This window comes from Lonchura striata, chromosome Z (genome assembly GCF_046129695.1).
Source record: "Lonchura striata isolate bLonStr1 chromosome Z, bLonStr1.mat, whole genome shotgun sequence".
NCBI lineage: Eukaryota > Metazoa > Chordata > Aves > Passeriformes > Estrildidae > Lonchura > Lonchura striata.
In genome coordinates this window covers 41088260-41110532 of record NC_134642.1, presented here as the reverse complement: position 1 = coordinate 41110532, position 22273 = coordinate 41088260, and the positions used below count along the sequence as shown (strand labels likewise).

Here is a 22273-nt window from a genome sequence, read left to right as displayed (position 1 = left end):
CCTTTGGGGCTACTTGTCCTGAGAAACAAAACCCTGCATTGCAGCTCTAAGCCAGCACTAAGGCACATACACATTACAATCAATTGGCACCAACTTTTTAGATACCTTTTTTTCCATACAACATGCTGACATAGCAATGGTCTAGCAGAGACTTGTATTTTAGCTCACATATTTACTACATTTGGTATTTCTGTCCTGAAACAAATACTTACTAGAAAAAAGGTCCCAAGTAGTTTCTCCTGTGAACACAGTCCTCCACAATCATCTGGCAAAATCTTAAATCACTGTTTGCCCTCTCATTGACCTTCTTATTTTATAGACACAGGCAAGGCATATAAGTAGTTTTAACTTCTGATCTGATGGTTTTCATGAGGCCATTGCTGAACTCTTCCATTGTTTTCAGTTTTTTCAGAGCCCAATACACCATGGCTGCATAGGAGTCACAGAAAACACCAAAACCATCTGAAAAATGTTTACTGAGTAAAATTATTTCAAGAAAAAACAGGACAAATACCAGAGGCCAATCCACACAGCTTGCTCATTTTCCCTACAGCTGCAGGATGCAAAAAATCCTCCTCTCAAAACACCTTTCAGATAGTTTTTAAGAAGAAACATGGCAGCATAGCTGGCAATCCTGCTAATCTGCAAATTGATCTATAGATTGCCCCCTGTAATCACTGCCTTGAACAACTAAGAAAGATGCACAGCTCTATACAATATGCCATAGCACTTAGGATTTGCTTGGAAATCTAATTACAGTTTATTTCAGCAAGTAACTGTAAAGGGAGATCACAGTTTCACCCCTATTTCTTAACCAAAGCTACTTGGAGTCAGGTTTCCACACTGCAACCCCAGTGGTTACCTACAAAACACATCCTTTAGGACACATAAAACTGCAGCCAAATAAGTGAGCATCAAATAGTCTTGCTCCTGGCTCTCTCTCCACAAGTAACCTGTCCGGAAGCACTGGAGTTTGTTAGAAAATGAAGACAAAAGTCCAAGAGGCAATAGAACCCCTTCATGACCAGCATGCAACTCTTGGATAACTAAAAGGCAAATCTCTTTCAAGTGGTTAAAACATTTTCAGTGCTCTGAGGGTACTATCTGAGTTAGTGCAGTGCAACTGAAAGACAAGTCCACTTGGTTTTAAACAAGCTACCTGAGGTATATTTTCATCCAAAAAGCAAAAAGTTCACTGAAAGTTAAATGACCCAACTTTTGGGGTGGTTAATGCAGTCCTCAAAGGCTCCATGCTGGCATGTCGGGACCAAGATGCTCAGCTTAACATTAATTCAGGCATCTCTACATTATGCTGGAGTCTTGTTGTGGTTACAGGACAGATGCACTCTCAGATATTCCTGGAAGTGGAGAAGAACACCATATCCCCATTCACTTTCTCACGCGGTTGTAACAGCCACTACTGAAACCAAGAGATCACATCATATTGCATACTGGACAGGAGGTTCCTTCCAGAAGAGAGACTTAAGAAATCCACTAAAATAAAATTATATGAGCTCATAATGAATGAAATAGTTTCATCCCAGCTAGCTAAAGGACACAGAAAAATCATTCTGTTTTAAGAGATAACTTGTTATAGAAGCAATTTTCGTTTCTGGTAAAGATATATTCATATATTTCTTGCCTATATAAAAGTAAAAGAATTTCAGAACTGTAGGTCATGTATCAAGTTAGCTTGTAACAACACCCTGTCTGCAGGAACAAGAGGACTGCTGCTCAGGGAGAACAGAGGACATAGACCCCACACTTGCAGAAGGCTCTTTCTAGCCCATGTTGGCTGCTGCCCACCATGACTTCAGCAAGAACAACCAGAGGTTAGAAAGACAAAAATCAATGCTGAATGATTACATTAGAGATCATCTCTGGAACACAAGCGTATACCTCTCGGGAGCTGTAAGGCTGTCTACACTGTTTCATTGTCAGGACAGAAATAATTTTGAGCTGTTTTCATTGGAGAACTCCCACTGCTTCTAGGAGAGTCAAGAGCTGCTGAGCTCCAGTGGCAAGTTCACATGAACAGTTTATTAATTTAGTTGTGTTTTGCCCTCATCTGCATAGGTTTCTTAGGAGATGGCCAATACCTCCACAGGGAGACCTGCCAGAACCTCAGAGAAACTGCTGAAATGTGAAACCCAAATCCATGTTTCACCCTTAAAAACAGAAGATGGGCATTTTGTGATTCCAATGCGTTTGTCCCTAACCACCCTAGGAAGCAAAGGAAAGCCAGACTTAAACAGAGAACTTCTTCCACAATGGAAAGATGTTTAAAAAATAATCAATTGAGAACAGACATCAAAATCCCTGATCTTGTTAGCATTGCTTCAATGTTCTCAAAGGGCTGCCAGAACTCTGTTCATCTATGGGAAGAAACCTTGTTTATACCAGAGAGACAATGGAAACATTAAATGTAAATCTAATATTCAGTGAGTTTACAGTATGTTGGTTGCCCATAGCAATAAAAGGGCAGTATCGCCAGACTCCGCTTACATGAGACTGCAATTTTAATCAATATTAACTGAGTGCACATCCAACCAGATGTTTATTCTTGACACAGAGCTGGCATTTATGTACAACTATCAGGTTCAAAAGCTATTTTTCTAACATCCAAACCTAAGAATACTTATATAAACAGTGGTACAGCACCACACAATTATTCTGTTCTTAATCAACACTGCATATAAAAAGTTTAAACCTTACAAACAACAATCTAGAGGAGCATGAGACTCTTTCCTGGAAGTCTGGGAAAAAGTCTCTTGTCTTAACCAGATATTTTTATGCATTTTGGCTCAACAGGATGTTTCTGTGATTCTTACCACATTCCACATATTTTGGGACAGAACTGAACCCCTTCAGCACCAATTGTCTAGGTTCATTCAGTGTCCCTTTTTCAGTAGCTCTTTAGCAGAGACAGGTTCACAGACACAACAGACTCAAACAATTTGGAGAATAAGGATTTCTACACTGATTTTATAACTCATCCCTTCAGCAGGCCCTTGTAGATAGAGCTTTGGCACAATTTTTAGCTTAAACATGGAACCACAGAATATTCTGAATTGGAAGGAACCTACAGGGATTGTTGAGTCCAGCTCTTACTGCTGCATGTGTACTTGCTATGCCAAAACAACATAACAGCAGCTTGCAGGAAGGCTTTGCTTTGCATACCCTGAAGTATTTTAAGTACTCTAGCATACCCAAACTTGTCAGAGGCCTGCAGGTAGCAAAGGAACCACCACACAGACCTCCCACCATCCGCTGGATAACTAGCCAGATGGCAAGCCTGCAACAAATCCACCATGACGCAGTCCGTGTTCCTGTTCACTGAACCTTGTAATGCAGCTTAGTTTCTCCAATCTAAATACCAAGCCCTGAACGCTACTCTAGCCCATTTTCTAGATAACATTAAGTATCCAGAAGGGAGCTGTTTGCATTAAAAATAGGTTGTGTCACATTAAGCTATTGGCACATCCTATGGAAGCCAAGGAAAGTATTTTTAAGAAAGCACGCTAAACAACATTGGTTGTTGTTCTTGCTACTTCTGAAATTCAAAGGGCATACAGTAAAGGCTGCCCTGTGGCAGAGGTCTAGTGTGAAATGTCCAAGCTCAGCACCATAAACATTTCTAAATCTATAGAAATCCTTGTCCAGGTTATGAGATGGAGATAAGGACTTCTAAGAGCAATTCCTCTGGCAAATAGATGGACACCTTGCCAGCTGCTTCACCAGCAACTTTTAACCCAGCTTTAAACCACAGGTTTGTTATCAAAAGCTTCAGCTCAAGAATCCCACAATGTGCAGTATTAATTCAGCTGACGCTGAGGCTGGTTGGTGCCCTGTCCTGTAATGTTTCCTGGCATGTATGATCACAAAGTCACCTCTGACTGTAACATTCAGGACTGTGACCATACAACTTGCTGTGGAACAAGTGACAGAAGCACACAGCAACGCTGCATCAGGAGCAAGGCAGCTAAGTTTACATATTTGTGTAAACTGAGCTTAAACACATGCTGAAGATGTTACAAACCATCTACAGCCACTGTAGCATACATGTACAACTGGTTTTCCTTAAATTGAAATGTTTGTGCACTATTACTGCCAGCCAAAGCACTGTGAAACTCTCAGTTTCACCAGGGCAATGTCATGCAATATTACTTTTAGATACTTTCACTGATGCTTAGAGTTACACCCACTACAAGTACTTCTAGAAGGGAAACATCTAGCAGCCAACAAAAGCTTGTTGCAGTACCAAAGCCAGCCCCTAAGAAAAAAACAGAGCAATGACCAGCACCTCAAGTAGGACTAGGTACATCCTTCTTATTAGAAAAAGTAATTGCAATAACCCGAAGCAACATAAAAGAGTAATTTTTTCTGCACTGGCAGCTGTAAGAATCTCAATCATTCCATCATACAAACCTAATAATAATAGCAATAAGGCAGATTTCAATGAAATATGTTGCTCTTCTCATAAACCTACCAGCTGAGGTTTGTAACAAAACACAAAGGTAAACATTTCTCATTTATTTTTTATTTCTTGACTTCAGAGGTCTGAGGGAAAGAAAACCAGAGAGAAAAGTTGAAAGAAAAACATCTATTCAACATCAAATCATCCTAGCTAGTGGTAGAATTCTATCAATGCCATAGAGGAGAGACCCCTATAAAAAATAGTGGTAAAGGCAGGAATTACTCATAGTAACATAAAACAATACCAAGGCTAGAAGAGTTGGTTACTCATGTTACGTAGCCCTTCAAAGAGCACAACCTATTGATGCAAGACAGGACAGAGACCAATCTTAGTAACAAGTAAAATGCCTTTCACCTCCTTACTCAAAGGTATGTAGCCATTTGAAATGGCTTGAGGTTTTGGTTGTTTGGTTTGGGTTTTTCAAGGTATATAAAGAGACTGATACAGATCTTCTGTGTACTGGGGGACATGCAGGTTTATCAGCAGTTCACTGGCTTTGTGAAACTGAAATCATGCTGTATTTCAGCTAGACCTGCACCTGTGGCAGAGTAAAGAAACAACAAAATATCCACTGACCTGGAGGCAATAGCTCATTAAGAATCCTTAAGATGTTTTTCTCTCTCTTCCCCTCCATCACTGATGCTGAGATTTCAGGCACCAATCCTTCCAACCCAGAAGATAGCTCTATTCTCAATTCAGAGCTTTTTGATGTGCATTCATTGCTTAGCACACCCCTCTGCCCTAAATTAAGTTTTTGCTCTTTTTTGATACAAATCTAGTTGAGTTTCAGAGCAGGAACTCTAATCAGGAAACATTAATTAGGCTGAAATAGCTAGACATAGCTGGTGGTTTTCCAGGTGATCTGCCAAACCGAAGGAGGGTCAGGTTTCCAGAGCCACTTATTTCACTCCAGCAAGCAGTAAAATATTTTTTAAATAAGCCTCAGTAGTTTTTAAGTCTTTTCCCCACCCTAATTTAGAGGTATTACCAATATATCTGTAAATATTAACAAGTAGAAACTGGACCTACTCAGGAACTGCTAAATCACAGAGTTATCATAAATTCATAAAATAGCCGGGGTTGGAAGGTACCTTAAAGATCATCTTGTTCCAACCTGCTTCCACTAGACCAGACTGTCCAGAGCCCCATCCAACCTGGCCTTGAACACTTCTAGGGATGGGACATCCACAATTTCTCCAGACAACCTGTTCTTGTACCTCTCCACCCTCATAGCAAAGAATTTCTTCCTAATATCTAATCTAAACCTACTCTCTTTCAATTTGAAGCCACTCATCCTTGTCCTGTCACCACATGCCCTTGTACGAAGCTCCTCTCCATTTTCCTTGAAGGCTCCCTTTAAGTACTGGAAGGCTGCTATTTGGTCATCTCAAAGCCGTCTCTTCTCCAGGCTGAACAATCCCAGTTCTCTTAGCCTGTTCTTGTATTAGAGATGCAACAACTCCTCTTTTTAAACTTTTATACTCCCAGTGTTGTTTATTTTTAAAAAAGGTTTCTGCAAGAGGAAAGCAAGTAGTTTTAAAATAACTTCAGAAGACTTCCATCTGGTCCTTCCAGCCTTTAAGAAGTGATTACACTTAAAGAAGTGTCTAAGAAGTGTTGGCACCATTTAGGAGAGGTCCTACCCACACATAGTTTCTACCACATCAAGGCCATGTCTGTTAGGTGCCTCTTCCCTCTGAAGAAAATTGTACATTCCACCAGAATGCAAGTGACCACAGCACAGTCCCATCCTTCAGATAGGAACCTTCCAAAACTAAAACTCAGAACTTCCAAAAAGAACTGTATTAGCAGTTCTTGTTTAGTGCTGTGTGTGCTCACCATCCAAGCACTGCCTCCACCATCTGATGCACAGTGAGACTCTAGTTCAGGCAGTGTTTGCTTACAATAGACTTTGGCTGTGTGCAAACACTCAAGGCATTAACTCGAGGTCATGCTGACAAATACAGCAAAACTTGGAAACTCGGGGAGGATGACAATAGATTTTGAAAACTCTGACCCAGCAATACAAAATGGCAATCGACAGAACTAATGGAGGATGGATTAAGTATATTTTGAAGTTAATTCCGGTGATAGTGACAGATCCATAAGGAATAAGGATCCATAAGGATTTACTATGCACTGCAACACAGGATGGACAGCACTACCATGTGCCAGGGAAGCAGCCCTGTCTTTGAAGAACAGGCATAGATCCCTCTAAAAACAGACTAGACACATCATGTTTGTTAACAAAAGAAAAAAAAAAAAAAAAAAAAAAAAAAAAAAAAAAAGCTGAATGAGGACTGCTGAAATTAGCAAGGTACTCCTTTGGAAGTGACCACCGTTAAATTTCATATGATTTACCAGTGAAGCTGAATGTTATGTTTTTATTATCTATTTTTATTTTATTATTTTATTTTTATTATTATATTTTTATTTATTATTTTTATTATGTTTTTATTCTGGCAATCAGCAGAATTAAATCCCATGCCCTAGTAATGCCCCTGGAAGAGCATTACTATATTATTTTTGCATAATAAAAACAGCTGACTTCAGCCCTGAAAAATTAAATTATTTGTCATGTTTATCAATTAAGTCTACAGCCTGAAATGTAACTTCAGACTACTAAGAGAAAGTTCTTCAATCCTGCTAAACCAAAACAAGTTTGCAGTATCAAGGGGATAAAATCTCAGCAAGGGTCTAATACACTTCAGAATGTCAAGCTTGTTGTGGTATTTAGCAGACCTGCTTCATCCAGGCTTCCTGGCTCTCTGTGTGTCAGCATGAACACGTTATCACCGTTGCAACTGACTGCTGGCAATTCCCTGTGATGTTAATGAGTTCTGAATTTACACAGTCTCCCAATAGGTGCTTCCACAAAATCTACCAACAGAGAGATACCAAGGCAGGATATTTGTAGTAAAAGCATCTAGCTTTCTCCCAGTTATTAATTAATATAGCAAGCCAGACTTCAGTGGCCATTTGAAAATCTTTCAAAACACATCATCAACTGGCCTAGAAAAAAAGAATTAACAAAAATGCATCACAACCCTATTTTGAGGTCCTACATATCTATTGAAAAAACTTTATGACATATTTCTATAATCTCACTAATCTTTCACAAAAGGCAAATCAGAAGCCAGAAATAAAATGCTTGATCCTCAAAGCAATTAGGCTTTGCAAAAAGCTGTCAGGACCTTGTGCAAGCAAATAAATCTGCAACAACAGAATAACGTCACAGTTTTTTTACAGAATTATCCATGGTCATTCAGAATCACAGCCACTCTCAAATATCCATAGCTTAATAAGAAGGAGGAAATTAAGTGAGCCAACATCAAACACACACCTCTTATGCCAGTAAAAGAACCTTTTGCTTCTCCAGCCAGCTTCCTGAAAACCAGCACTGAGATGCACGTTGTACTAAATATTGATTCAAGGGTTAATCATTGGATAAGCAAGGGGAAACTTTGGGACTATTGGAGTCAGTACCATGAAATACTGCTTTTCAGATCATAGTTGAAGAGAGAGATGACAAATATGCTCTCCATCTCATATGCAGACCCAACAACCAGGGTCCCACTCACTGAAAAGAATCGAAATGTGCACCTAATTCACCCATTTGGTAAACAGAGCACAACTTATGAAACTAAGCAGAAAGCACCACTCCACTAAAAGTCAGTATGGAAGCACCTCTAATCTTGTAAGTGCTAGCAGTTAACCTTGTGGGACAAACTTTTCTTACTGGGTTGGACTCTATGTGAAGAAATTTTTTTCCCAAAATTCAGTGAAATCAGTGTTGCAAATATAGAACCTTAGAGTTAATAAAAGCTCATATCTGACATTTCCCACTGCAGCACAGAGGAACTCCTTTTCTGCAGAAAGCATGAATTATAAATTCTATGGAGCTACATAATCCAAATAAAATATTCTCTATTCTCCCATAACCAGATAATCATTTTACAATAATTCTTACATGCACAGCATGGATCATCTCAGCTATTTTCACAATCACTTTGCTCTAATTCTTGCAAGAAGTACAATAAATTATTTTCACAGGACTGCTTTTGCTATATGCTTTCTAAGGTACATCCACTAAAGGGTTCGGCTCTGCTGAAAATGATGAAAACAAGAAGCAGTATGACATTTTGTTTCATCAGACCAGCAGAGGACTGGCTAATGTTTTGCAGAAATCTAGGCTATATCTTCAAGTTTTGTATTAGCATCCTGAATGCTTGTAAGTGGCAACTCCTGCTGCTTAAATTTCAGTACAGATGTGTCACAACATATTTTCAAGAAGACCTGGACTTGCTCTAATTCCTTTAACAATACCCATTTCCTCCTAATTGCAGTGATCAAAACTGGAAGCTGATCTGACTTTTGACACACACATTAATGGAATCAGAAGCCAGCTTGGCTTATAAACTGCCAAGAACCCAATGTGAAGCGCAGCTTTTACACGCTCCAGTGGGCTAGGTGACCTCCATCCTCAGAGCCTGTGAACATGCTGCTCCTGTTACTATTCTCAGAACTGCAATTCCCTTTTTCACCCCCTTAAACAAAGGGAAATTAAGAGTAGAGATCTAGACAGACCTACAGGCCCAAAAGAGATCGGTAGGGGCAGAGAGGAATGGATAAGTCTTTCCCTGGACTACAACACAATTTTCCAGCAAGATCCTTTGAAGTTTTAGAATTCTAGGCTTAGAAAAGAAAGCTGTTTTCATATCACATGGATCCTATGAAAGCCCTATTACACACTTCCATTCCCATCCTATCCACATATCCTCCAGTTTTTCTCAAGGGATATCATGCTTGGCTTTCTCTTGTTCCACATATATTCCAGAGACAGATGCCATGAGAAACAAGATTTATGTATGGTGCATTGCCTTGTGCTTTCAAAATCATTCCACATTCACTACCACTAGGGCTCAATGCCACAACTAAAAAGGCACAAGATAATTTTGATGATGCAGACTGTACTTATGCTAATCTATTTTGCCTCTGGAACAAAGATGTCCCACAGAAGCATTAGTGGAAGTGTTGCAGCAGAGGGGAGGCTGTGCAGTAAGAAATGGTCCCTGTACTGAGATGGGGGCACTGCACATTTTTCTGCACATTTCAGGCCCTTGCTCCAAACAAGTGAAGTCTGGAAGGCTGAACCTTCACTAGGTCTGTTCCATCACCATGACTGCCCTTTCCATGCATCGACTGACAAAGCAATGACTGTACAACCTGTATGTGGTGTTCAGCTGGAGAGTCTGCTCTGGCCATCACAGACAGTGTACTTTTCATTTGCATCACATGCATGGGAAAAATCACATGTTTGGAAAAAAAGTCATGCTTTCATACAAAGAAGTATATTGGTTTTAGACATGTCAGTCACGAGATTCTACCAGACAAAAGATTTGCAATGCCAACTCTCATTAGGAACATTCCTATCCATTTTACATTTCAATTGACAGTATGTACCCCATGCAATGCACACCTTCTTGCCTCCCTCTCCCATTTCTCAGGTCAGTCTGCTCAAACAGCTCCTTCAATGTTCAGGTTCTGCAAACTTCATAAATTTACAATTCTGCCTTTTATTACACATCAAGCTACTTGCAGTACTGACAATGAAACAAGTTTGATATTAGAAATTAGGCCCTATAATCAAGTCACTATCAATGAGGATAAGACCATGAGAATTAAAATGATAGCACTTTCTTCTACTATGTTAAACAGTACAGGTAAAGTCTTTTTAATCAGAGATTTCTAACCAAGCATCCCCAGGCACTTTCTTGCATTCAACACTTAACCTGTATTGGCGCACGTTCCTCACTAGGTGCATGGCTCTACATTTGGCTTTGCTGAACTTCATTATTTTGTTTGAATCCCCTTACCTTCTCTTCTCTAACAGATATTATACCTTCTGCTTCAACAAAGTCCAAGAAACTGCTTTCCTAGAACTAGCTGGCTCAAAACATGGGAAGTCACATTTGTTTCCTTTGCCCTATCATTAGTCTGCTGTAAGGCTGGTACATCAACCAAAGAGTGAAAAGGGAACAGTTCACTGTCTGGGGACATGACTTAAGCAATACTACCAAAAGAGCTTAGGCAAGCATAAATTAATGTTTTCTGAATTTACAAATGTGGGTCTAACCAACAGGTCCTTCTCAATACTGCAATACACTGCCAATGCACTCTTCTGCAGGGACTGCAGTACTTCCTCACTTAAAGGGAAAAAGCAACAGTTTCTTAAGTCTGAGAACACCCTCACAGAGGTGAGCACAGAAACTCAGAAAATGTCAAATTGCCATAGTTAATTATGCAAAAAAAAAAAAAAAAAGAAATTATGAACTGACGAAGGCACAGAAATAAGTGCATTTAAAGCAGCTAAAAATGCTTGGTCTGCCAGGTAAAAAAGATCTTCTGGTCAGCTGTAAGACATCTGTTTGAAAGAAAGGATCATGAGAGGCCACCACCAAAGCAGATTATCTCATTTCAGCTAAAACGCTCTTCCAATGCCTGTGGCAAACTTGCTGAAAAAAACAGAAACCACGACACCCCAAAATCAGTGGGGAATAGGGATGGAAACAATAATTAGATCAGCATAAGTAACTCTGACATTGATGCAAGAACCAAGATTGGTTTTCACATAGGGCCACACACAAACAAAAACAAGATATTAGAAATAACCTAGAAACATTTTGCTCGGATATGGGTGTACTAAATCACTAACTGACATTCCCATGCAATCAGTAAAACACGCAAGAGAGAAATTATTATTAGAATATTGCTGCTCTGCCTGGCTTAGGAAAAGGATTTATTGGACTGAAGGCTGCAGAACCCATAAGATAGGTGCTCATATAAATGGCAGTCGGCTCAAAAGGACCCAACTGAAAGAAAGGAAACTAAAAATTAACTAAGAAAAAGCAGTGTCAGACCAGCATGAGTTAAGACACAATACCATGTCTAAAGAGGAACAATCCATGCCTGACAGTCCAGGATGCTGAACAAAACAGCAGCTCCTCAGAAAAGCTCTAACACGGACTATTCTGGAAGAATGCTGAGGAGAGAGCTGAGGTATGATTGCTCTACCTGCTTCAGCACTGCACACAGAGTCTAAACAATGTGCTCTGGTAGGCGGATGGTGCTGGGTTACAGGAGTCACTTGCTAGCTTATTTGATAGCCAACAACTTTGTTCAATGAAGTAAAAATTAGCAGGCTCAGGAAGAATTTAAATATCTTCTAGCAATGTAACTTATTCACAGCAGAGGCTGCATCTCCAGTAGAGAGCTTGCCACAGCTGGAATACCCTTTTAAGATGAAACAAACAGTACTTGCCCTTTCCCCTTCTGTATAGGAAATAAGATCTTACCCATCTTTAGAGAGCCAGAGCTCTCTTCTTAACAAAAGCAATGTGAGCTACCTTCAGCCTTAGTAAAAATACAGTTTTCTCAGTCCACAACTAAGATAACTGCGACTCACCTAGTAAAAGCAGTTGGGATGCAACCTGAATACTCTGCATGTATTTAGGAGAGCATTTCTTTGCAAAGAAGTTTCCTGATGTCATAAAACCTTGCTAGTCTGTGAATTAGTGATGGATGTGTCCAAATGTTGAGCAGATTTGCTATCAATTACTCTTAAAATTAAGAGTAATTTTAATTTCACTCACTCTGACTCAGTAATCCTCAAAGACAAAGCAATGGAGCAAATGCTTGCTTCTGACTGCTTAACACAAAATGGACACCAATCCATTGCACAAGATGACACTCTTAAAATTCAAAGAATAACAGTTCAGACTACAAAGGCTTTGAGCTGAAACAATGGATTTACTAGTGCCAAGTGGCTGCATCACTACAATGTCAATTTTATAGTTCCAAATACAGAATAATTTTGGGGGAACCTTATACTCAAAATGGCACAAGACCTCAGTGAAGATGTATGGCATGTGTGAGTGTGAGGGGAAAGTGCAGACACATTTCTACAGACTGCCTATGGAAAGTGACAATAAATTGATCTACATAGAAGCTGAAAGACAACTACTCCAGCCAAGATCTTAAAATGTCTAGAAAAAACAGGCACACCATCATCACTGACTGACTAGAAGTCCTGCCATTAGCCAGCTTTTAATCCTTCAGCCCACAAATCAGACTAGTAATGGGGTCTCCTCCTCTATTCTTATCAAGTTCAGGCTTCAATTTCACCAAAAGTAAAATGTACCTCCAGACAGGTCACAGACCTGCTGGTAAGCTGAGGGCTTTCCTGGACTGAAGGCTTGCAGAAATTAAGGCATGCCTTGTTCTCCTCTCTTACCCCAGAATCTTCCTCATCTTGTCTCTTTACAGACCTGCCACAACCTACTGGCAGAGAAAGGGTACAGCTACATCAGTCGTAGAAATTGCTGTCTGAGTAGGTATTAACATCACATTACAGATAACAAGCTCTTGGGAATGATGGTAGAATCCCAAGAGTGAACTGTACAGATTTAATTGTTCATAGAGTTCACTGCCTCCTTTTAAATACCTTTCTTCACTCAGAAGGAGATTTCCAAATATGACTGACAGAACAACTGTAGTCAGAACTTGTATAAAGAAGCAGATAAGAAAGAGCAATGTTCCTCCAGAGACAGTGCCAGCCAGAACATGCTTCCATATCCTGACAGGTCATTCTCCAGATACAACAGCACATCCCTCACCAGCTTCCTTTGGGAGCATGTGCTGATCACTGTTGGAGTTTTACCTTGGCCTGGGGTGGTAACAAAAATGTTCCTGTACCTCTGCATCTCAGACCTGACATGGGACAGGGAAGTGACAGGACAGAAGCTCAATTAACTTTAGGCCACTGCTAGAGATGACATGACAACACGTAAAAAAAATTGTATCACTAAAAGCAGCACTAGCTGAAATCAATCTTTTCAGGACCTGTAGTCCTCCAACATTACAAATATCATGTACTGTAAGCATTTACAAAACATGTAGCTGTGTAACCTGGGGCTGCATTACAATGAACATATAGAAGGATGACATTTTCATTTTAGAAGCTTTTTCCTTTGAGAAAAATGAGGGATTTTTGTACCTGCACTACAGACTTAATGTTAGATTAACATACTATTTATAAGCCCTACAGCATTTCTTTTATAGCATTTCTTTTTGCTTTAGTTACTTTTGGTTCTCTGTTCTTCAGTTTTTCCTCATTTTATGATCTTAGCATGCAGCACAACTTTCTTAAGGTGATATAGGCAGTATTTTGCAGAAATAAATGAAGATTTTATAAGCATGCTGAGCATTCATACTCTCTGCTGACTAAAATTACAGTTTTTTTAAAAAATAAGTATCTGGTAGATAATATAATTTATTTTTATTCTCTTCTGATGTTAAAAAAAAAAAGCTGTACAGAAATGCATCTTCTGTATCTTCAAAATTTCTCAAAATTTTACACTTTCAGGACTGGTGCAGATCTGGCATCTCAGCTGAAGGGCCAGCAGTATCACTATAGGTTTTGGCTGAACAAAGTCTTTAGTTTGGCTGTCATCACCATAATTAGAGCTACCAGCCTGAGGCCCCTGCTGGCAAGGAACCAGGCCAGGCACAATGATTCAGACTGAGATATAGGAACCACAAGCCCAATTTCTCTTGAAAGAGCTCCCATTTTTCATGTGGGCTAAAAACCAGGAAACTGAAATACTATGTTCCTCCTGTTTTCAGAAAGTGAGCCAAAGTCCTAAAAGTTTGTGTCAAAGCTGCACTCAAGCTGCTACCCTTTGACAGATGCGTTCTTGGGAAAAGTAATATTGATGCCATGTAAGCAAAAGCACTTTTACTCTACTTTAATTTTTGTGCTAAGAACAGAAACTGCCTGTGTTGGTCTATGGGAGCAATGTGTGATCCAACACTGTCACCTGTCAGTCTGCCATCACATGCCAGCCAGGGCTTGGTGCATGCTAGAGACACGGGCTAGGGAGGCATCCATGTTCCAGCAGACTCAAGGTACAACCCCACTACACTGTGCTCAGTACGTTTCATTTTAACAAAAATTCTAAGGGTTTGGCAAGAGTTTAGGTAACAGACCCAAAACACAGATTTTAAAAATCACAGGGAAAATGTGCAGTGAGACTCCAGTGCTGAAGAAAAGATGGCTCTACACACAACTACAGGGGCAGCCATTCCTACTTCAATGGAAATTTTACTTATTTTTTGTCTGCAGTATCCTCATTGTGCAAGTTTCCCTTCATCTCTCTCTCCCTTTAATATCTACCACTGTAATAAGAATTTTATGTTAGGAAACCTTCGCAGCAAAAAACTTGTGAGAAAACAAATAATCATAACAAATGCATCACCACCAACAGACCAGGAAAAACTGAGTAGTTGGAAGTTAAGACATCAAATACTAACTCAATCAGCCAAGAGAGATATCTACCAAATGTTAAGTGTCCCAGAAATAATGAATTTCAGGCTTCATCACATCCCTGCAGACCCTGAATTGATTTTATCTGGAAATAACCCACTACCCAGAAGCTAAGGCAGACATACCTTTCTGTGAGTGCAGAAGGATCACAACAGGTTGAGTTGGAAATTAACAATCTAAGAACAGAGTTCCTGCAGTTGAGCTTGCATGATGTTGATAAGGATGATGTGACACTAAACATTAGGAGTAAACAAAAAACCCTGTAGATTATTTTATATTCATTTGAAAAGGCACACATTTTTAGGATAGAAGTCAAATGTGACCAATATACAAAAATAGAAATGTGGATACAAACAAATAGTTTCATTTTCATGGACTGGCGTGACATGAATGTGACCAAGTGCTAGTTACCAGCCTGTCTTCTCTTCCAGGATGAAAATGTAGTAGAGAATTATACCACAACATCAAAATATGCAGTGTAATGTGTCTCTTCAAGATTTGAAACACTGGGCCTCATCCCATCTGACAACTTGATGATGTTTAATCAGGTTAAACCAGATTACCAGGTACTGTATACCATCTTGTCCATCTCCACATAGCAACTCTGTCTCATTAAGTCTTGTGCTGAACCTCTCCCTTGGGTGTGCATCAGGTACCCAGCAGTTCTCAAAACACATTTGTAGAAGTCACACAGAGTCAAACAAGCTTGCTTGACTTTACAATGCTTATCCAAACAACCTGGAAAGGGAAAGAAAATAACGACCCACTTCATTAATTTCACATCACTGCATCCAATGTGAAGTATTGGAGAGCTCAGATGACAGACCTGGCCAACATGCAACCTGCAGGCCAAACGCCTCTCAGTTCTGTAACAAAATCTCTACCTGACTTGTTATTAGATAAATATTAGGGAAACTTGCAGCAACCAGAGATCCTGGTAGGTTTTGTCCAGCCTGTACTAGTTGGGTGCTGCCCTTAACCTTGCAATGGGAAACCAACAGAGAGCTTGGTGGGATAAGGCTGTCAAAGAGTTGGTGCTCCCCAACCAGACACATCTGAGCTGTAAAGAACTTAGTTTTGCAAAAGGCCATGTCAGGTGCTCTGTCACTGCTCTGTAAATAAAGCACTGGTTATTGTCAGGATGTACTGTCAGTAGACACCAGACATCAGTGCACTATCACCTCTGACAGACCAAGTTATTAGATCAATACGTAGTGCAAGTGTCAGCGGCAGGTCTGGAGGGCAGAAGGATTCAGAGAGATTTCAGACTGCATTCTAAGCAAAGTATAGCAGCTACATGCCGAAGAGATGCCAATCTTTTAATTTTGAAGATGGGGAGACCAGGATGTCTGTCAGACGGTTTCCAGGCGGATCAGCAGCAGTTGTCCTGGAGTTCAGTATAAAGACATCAGAAGCTAAGATGACATTTTATCCATGCAGATGAACAGACATTCAAAAAGCATGCATGCTGGTCAACAACACAAAGTTCAGGATTTTGAGCAAACCCTAGCTTCACAAACCTCATTTCAGGACCTGTCACACACTGGCCAGCACTCAGAGGGAACACTGCTTTCCTGGGACACCCTGTTCCTGTTGGAACAGGATGAAAAAATATTTCATCTAGTGTATACTCTATAAATCAGGCAAGGGACCTTCTTTGTTTGATTTTAGCAGGGAATAATGTTTAGAAACATTTATTTTTATATATAGCTTCAGTGGCAATTCACAGTGGCTTTTAGGTAGCATGTGGAAAAAAAACTTACTTCAACTTTCTGGATGTGGAAAAGAGTGACAGATGCATCTCTTCTGGAGACCATTGGAACTGAAAGCTTTTAAACTGGGAAGAAGACATTAAGTCCTGAGATTATATGGTTATTCTGTACTTTTGTGCTGATTTTGACAGGGATAAAGTTCATTTCTTCGCAGTAGCTAGCAGGCGGCTGTGTATTAGGTTTGTGCTGAAAACAGTATTGATAACACAAGGATGTTTTGGTTATTGCTGGGCAGCACTTGCAGAATCAAGGCCTTTCTGCTTCTCACCCAACTCCACCAGCCAGGAGCCTGGGAGTGCACAAGAGGTTGGACAGGCACACAGATTGGACAGCTGACCCAGACTGGACAGTGACCACAGAGATATTTCATGCCATAAGCTCAGCATATAAAGCTAAGAAAAAGAAGGACAAGGGGGGATGTTGGGAAGGATGGCATTTGTCTTCCCAAGTATTCATCAGGTATAATGGAGCCCTCCTTTCTTCTCTGGGCATGGCTGAACACCTGCCTGCTCAAAGAAAATGGTGGATGAATTCCTTGTTTGGCTTTGCTTGTGTGCATGGTTTTAGCTTTACTTATTAAACTGTCTTCATCTCAACCCACAAATTTTCTCACTTTTACTTGTCTGATTCTCTCCCCCAACCTGATGTGGGAGGGAAGTGAGCAAGTGGCTGTGAACGATTTATTTGTTAACTGGGCTTAAACTGCAACCTTAAAAGTACAGAATGGGAGGGAGAGTGACAGACACATGGTAATTGTAATGGCACAAAACAGTAGTACTGGCCAGAACTGCATCGCCTAAACAAATTAATATGATAAATCCCACACTTGCAAGGATTCTTGCAAGTCCCTATCTGCAAAGTACAGACCAGGAACTACACAGCAGAGGAAACCACCAGAAATGCTGTACCACACTTGCTACATCCCACTTCTGAGACCATTGTCAACATTTCCATGCCTGTGGAAAAATCTTATATACTCAGTCACAACAACTGTGCGTGTAGACCCCTGAATACTCAAGACCCCCCAAACCACAAGGTTTCACTATTGAGCTCCAGTAGTTAGAAAACAACTGAAGCCCTGAAGCACAAATTCAGAGTACTTTTTAAATGCCAGTGTTAAAGCCCTTTGTGAAAGTTTTCTAATTCTTCCACACTGAAGGAAACCGTTTCCTAAGTTTACTATCACTGCTGCCCAAAACACCATCATATCCCGAGACAACTGGGTTGGACCAGAGAAACTGTTTGGATTCTGCCTGGTTCATGTCCATGCAAACATGCATGTATCTGCAAATTCCACTCTTCTACTATTATCATGGAGTTTCTAGAAAACACTTTAGAGTATTGTTTTGTCTGGTAACAACTTTTTCAAACTTGCTATTTTGGCTACTATGCCTGCAAAAGAACAAATAAAGATGGCCATTCTTGTCACATTTGTTGAGTCGCTTATATGAAAACACCAACAATAAGTAGGGAATGCAACAAGCCCATAACAACTTGTATGGACAGTTTTTTGTCCCACCACAAAGGTTAGAAGCCAAAAAAACCCCAAAAAAACCAACCAATATAAACCAAACCAAACCAAAAACAACCAAACCCAGAATGCAGTGCAAACACTCTCACAATAAGAGAAATGTTTTTCTTGCCACTGAGAGATAATTTGAGTCTGTAGATCTTTAAGAGCTTTTCTGTTCACAAGACATTTATGGTGCACTCAACTTTTTACAAGCACTAACTACAACAAGGAACTGAGGTTGTGTTTACATCAACTCCAAATAATGTATAGTTTGATATATTAGAAATCTCAGAAGTGCTTCAGTGCTAGCACAAACATGGCAACAACTTATCCTTACCTGCTGCCAAAAGGAACTGTGCAATTATTTCGTTGAAGTTCTTTCCACCTTCCCAAACAATTCATATGCTTGTCTCACACAATCAGATGCCAAGATGGGAATTGCTTACTCCAGGTGCCAAGAGGAATCAACACCTTGAGCAAGTGAGCTCGTTATCCAGCTTTCACTTTAATGCCAAGAAGAACTGTATTTCAACAGGTCCCAGGTTACTAATAACACACCTCCAGGCAGGAACACAGAAGTAAGGAGAGGGGAACACACAAGAGAACTTCTTCCAGGTAGGAAACAGAAATGGGCAAACACATTCCAGAGTTCTGTGGCAGGCAGATGGGGCACAACATTTACATAAACAAAACTCTGACACTGGAACAATGCAGCTACCAGCCCATAAGAAGTCTTGCACTACTTGATGATGGTCTAGCATCTCCCCTGGCTGCCAGCCAGCTGGCCTTCCTTCATAACCGATTTCAAAAGCTATCAAAAGCCCAGGACCACTCTACCTGCTCACTTATACATTTGCAAAGTCCTGTGAGCCTGCAGACTTCCTTCTCTGCAAGATTCCCCAGGGTACCATGTAGTAGTGCAACCATTATGTCAGGCTCTTCAGAGCTCATTAATTGAGTATAATTGTGTCTACGACGTGAAAAAACATCCTGATATGAAAAACACACGCTGTGGCATGACATCAGACTCTCACAGATTGTTTTCCTTACACAAGTGATTTAATGTGAGCATAGCTACTTTGACAGAGATGTTTCTTCGCAGAACACCTGGACTTTACACAAGATGAGCATTTCCTCATTGCAGCTTAGTGTCGAGAGCAGGCTATAAAACCATCCTCGGAGAATGTCCTGCGGCTTCACAGCGCCTGTAACTTCACACCTACCCGTGCAGCTCTGGCTCTGCTATCCCCGGGGAGCATCGCTCCCTGCAGCTCCCAGCCCAGGCTAGGCACAAACACCGCCCGATTCCTCCATAAACCTCACCTATCCAGTTAAAGTAAATTAAAAACCCACCCGTCCTCAGCGCCTACAACCGGGCTCCCCAGTCCCTCCGCCGCTTCCCCCTCGTCCCCGGGCCATTCTCGTGCCCGGAGGTGGGAGAAAACCCCGGGATGCTCCAGGAGGAGCGGCGTTTCCATCGCGGCAGGAGCGGAGCCGCCCGTCTGCCCCGGCCCGCTTCTCCTACCGACGGCGCTCGGGGACACATCGGGGGAGGAGGAGGAGAAGGACGAGGAGGAGGAGAAGAGGACGGGGGGGGGGCGGCGGGGGGCAGGATAAGAGGATGGCCCGGGATGACACAGCAGCGGCCCCGGGCCCGCGGGGGATGGCGGCAGCGCCCAGGACACCCCGTTATATAACAGCGGCACCGCCGCGCCCGCAGCGCCGATACCCGGGGGCGTGTACGCGACCCCCTCGGCACCGGGATCGTTTCAACCCGGGCACAGCGCGGCCCCACCCGCCCGCCCCTCACCAGCGGCTGCATCTCGGCGCGCACGGCGGGCACCTGGAACCGGTCTATCTCCTCCATCATCTTGGCGGCGGTACCGAGTGTGGCGGGCGGAGCACGGAGAGCAGGGCGGGCGGGCGCGGGCGGCTCCTCAGACGCCGAGAGGGGACAGGGACAATGACAACGACACCGCCCGCGGCTGCGGCTGCCTCATCGCCGCCGCCGCCGTGACTCAGCCGCGCCGCTTCCGGGTCCGGCCGCCGCCCCGCCCCTTATGAATATTCATGAAGGGCGGGGCACTGGCCCTCGCGCGGGGCCCGGATGCTGGGGTCCGCTGCCCCGCCCTTTTGAATATTCATGTAGGCGGGAGCGCCGTCGTCGGTGACTGAGTTGTGGTCTCCCTGCGGCCCCGCCTTTTCTGAATAGTCATTAGAGGGCGCGACCGCTACAACGAGTTTTGTGCCCGGTCACTCCGTTCCCCGAGGCCTGCCCCTTCATTGAATATTTATGAAGTGGAAGAGGGCTCGATCACCGGGTCGAGGGCCAGCCGCTCCGTTTCCCGTGACCCCGCCCCTACTTGAATATTCATCAAGGGGCGGGGCCCGCCGTCGCTCTCTCCGGGCCGCGGCGCTCTGTTTGCAGCGGCAGCTGGGATGTACCATTTCCTCCCTCGAGGGGAGAGCGGGGGGCCTGGGGGAATGGCCGGGTCCATCCGCCACTTCCGGCGCGTTGCCATGGCTGCCGCCATCAACTTCCGGCGTGCCGGGTGGGCGCGGGAGTGCAGCGAGGGCAGTCCGCTGGCTGCCGTGAGGGACGGCCATGCCTCCCAAGGCGGCCGACAAGCGCCGGCAGGTAAGGGCTTGCCGCACGCCCGTCGTGGCAGTGCCGTGGTGACGTCACCACACGCGCCATGACGTCACACCCTAATGGCGTCACTGCGGCGCCTCGCAGGAGGCGGCGGCCCACCAGAGGGAAGGTCGCTGTGCAGCCCCGGTGTGACCCTCTTACCCTCGGCTCCTTCTCTGAGCTCCATTCCAGGTGTGACATCGGCAGTGACGTCACCGTTCCCCAGACCGCCACCCGTGACCCGTGCCACTGTGTGCAGCACAGATCTTTCCCTCTGGGTTCACAGAACCACAGAATCATAAGGGCTGGAGATCACCCAGTCCAACCCCTCTGCCAAGACAGGGTCACCTGGAGCAGTGACAAGGAACACATCCAGGTGGGACTGGAATGGCTCCAGAGAGGGAAATTCTACAACCTCCCTGCACACCTGTTCCAGTACTCTGCCACCCTCAGCATAGATTAGTTCTTCCTCAGTTCCGGTGGAGTTTCTTCTGTTTTAATTTATGGACACTGCTCCTTGTCCTGTCTCTGGGTACCACTGAAAAGAGTCTGGCACTATCACCTTGTCATGTACACTTGATCTATTTATGTGCATTAATGAAATCCCCTCTCAGTCTTCTCCAGACTAAACAGGGCCAGCAGTGCATGAGGACTTGCAGTGTCTCCTCGTAAAAGAGATGTTTCAGACCCCAATTCATCTTTGTGGCCTCTGCTGGTCCCTCTCCAGCAGCTCCCCAGAAGGAGACAGAGCACTCCAGATGTGCCCTCACCAGGGCAGGATCACCTCCCTTGACTTGCTGGCCACCTGATGCACCGCAGGATATCATTGGCGGCACAGGCACACTGTGGGTTCACCTTGTCACCTGCCAATACACCCAGGTTCTACTAAGCAGAGCTGAGGGATTGAAGGGCTTGCTCAGGTTGCCCTACAGAGATGTTACCCACGGGGCTGGGTGTGGCAGTGGAGTCAGCACAGCCCCTCTTGTACTTGTGTCCTGGCTGTATCATATTGTGTCATGCTGTCCCTTCAGCTGCCCATGATGCCCTGAGAGTTCTGTGGTATTACACAGCTGTTCAAACCAACCTGTCCCAAAGCTGCAGCACCCCTCACTCTGGCACCATGCTATTCAATCCTGTGAGACTACAAAGTGCTCAGACATTGTCAGGCCATTTCATCACACTTCCAGTATGCAACACTCCTTCCAAAGCAGGTTCTAATGCACTCACGGTATCTCCAGACTGCCCAAGGATTTTCCAGAGACCCTGAGAACACAGGATAAATCCTTTTTCTTATAAATTTTTTTAACATTCTTAGTTATATCCAGCTGTGAGTTTTGTCGCTTTTCTTTTGCATTGCTATTTGGCCTTTGCTCAGCTCAAGCAATGAAGAGGAGTCATTTGCTACTCTTCCTGGCCCTAAAACTAGTCTGCTGTGGGGTCTTGTCTGTGAGACCTCATTGTAATCCTTTGAGCTCTGTGTAGACATGCCTGTATG

General features: G+C 42.9%; 2 protein-coding genes across 4 annotated transcripts in view; one reads left to right on the top strand and one right to left on the bottom strand.

Annotated features, from left to right (window-relative positions):
- Nucleotides 1–20192, bottom strand: part of FAM219A (family with sequence similarity 219 member A) — a 92501-nt gene extending 72309 nt beyond the window's left edge. For 2 of the 3 annotated variants that reach the window (XM_021554668.2, XM_021554670.2), the window contains exon 1: nucleotides 19957–20192. In XM_021554668.2, coding sequence (XP_021410343.1) covers nucleotides 19957–20016 — 60 coding nt within the window. In that variant the 5' untranslated portion in view covers nucleotides 20017–20192. The remainder of the gene's footprint in view (nucleotides 1–19956) is intronic. The other variant, XM_021554671.2, reaches the window with a different exon arrangement.
- A 231-nt stretch (nucleotides 20193–20423) lies between these two features.
- The window catches only part of DNAI1 (dynein axonemal intermediate chain 1), a 144628-nt gene continuing 142778 nt past the window's right edge, over nucleotides 20424–22273 (top strand). Inside the window, exon 1 of the mRNA XM_077790243.1 lies at nucleotides 20424–20784. Within this exon, the coding sequence (XP_077646369.1) occupies nucleotides 20752–20784 (33 nt within the window). The 5' untranslated portion in view covers nucleotides 20424–20751. The remainder of the gene's footprint in view (nucleotides 20785–22273) is intronic.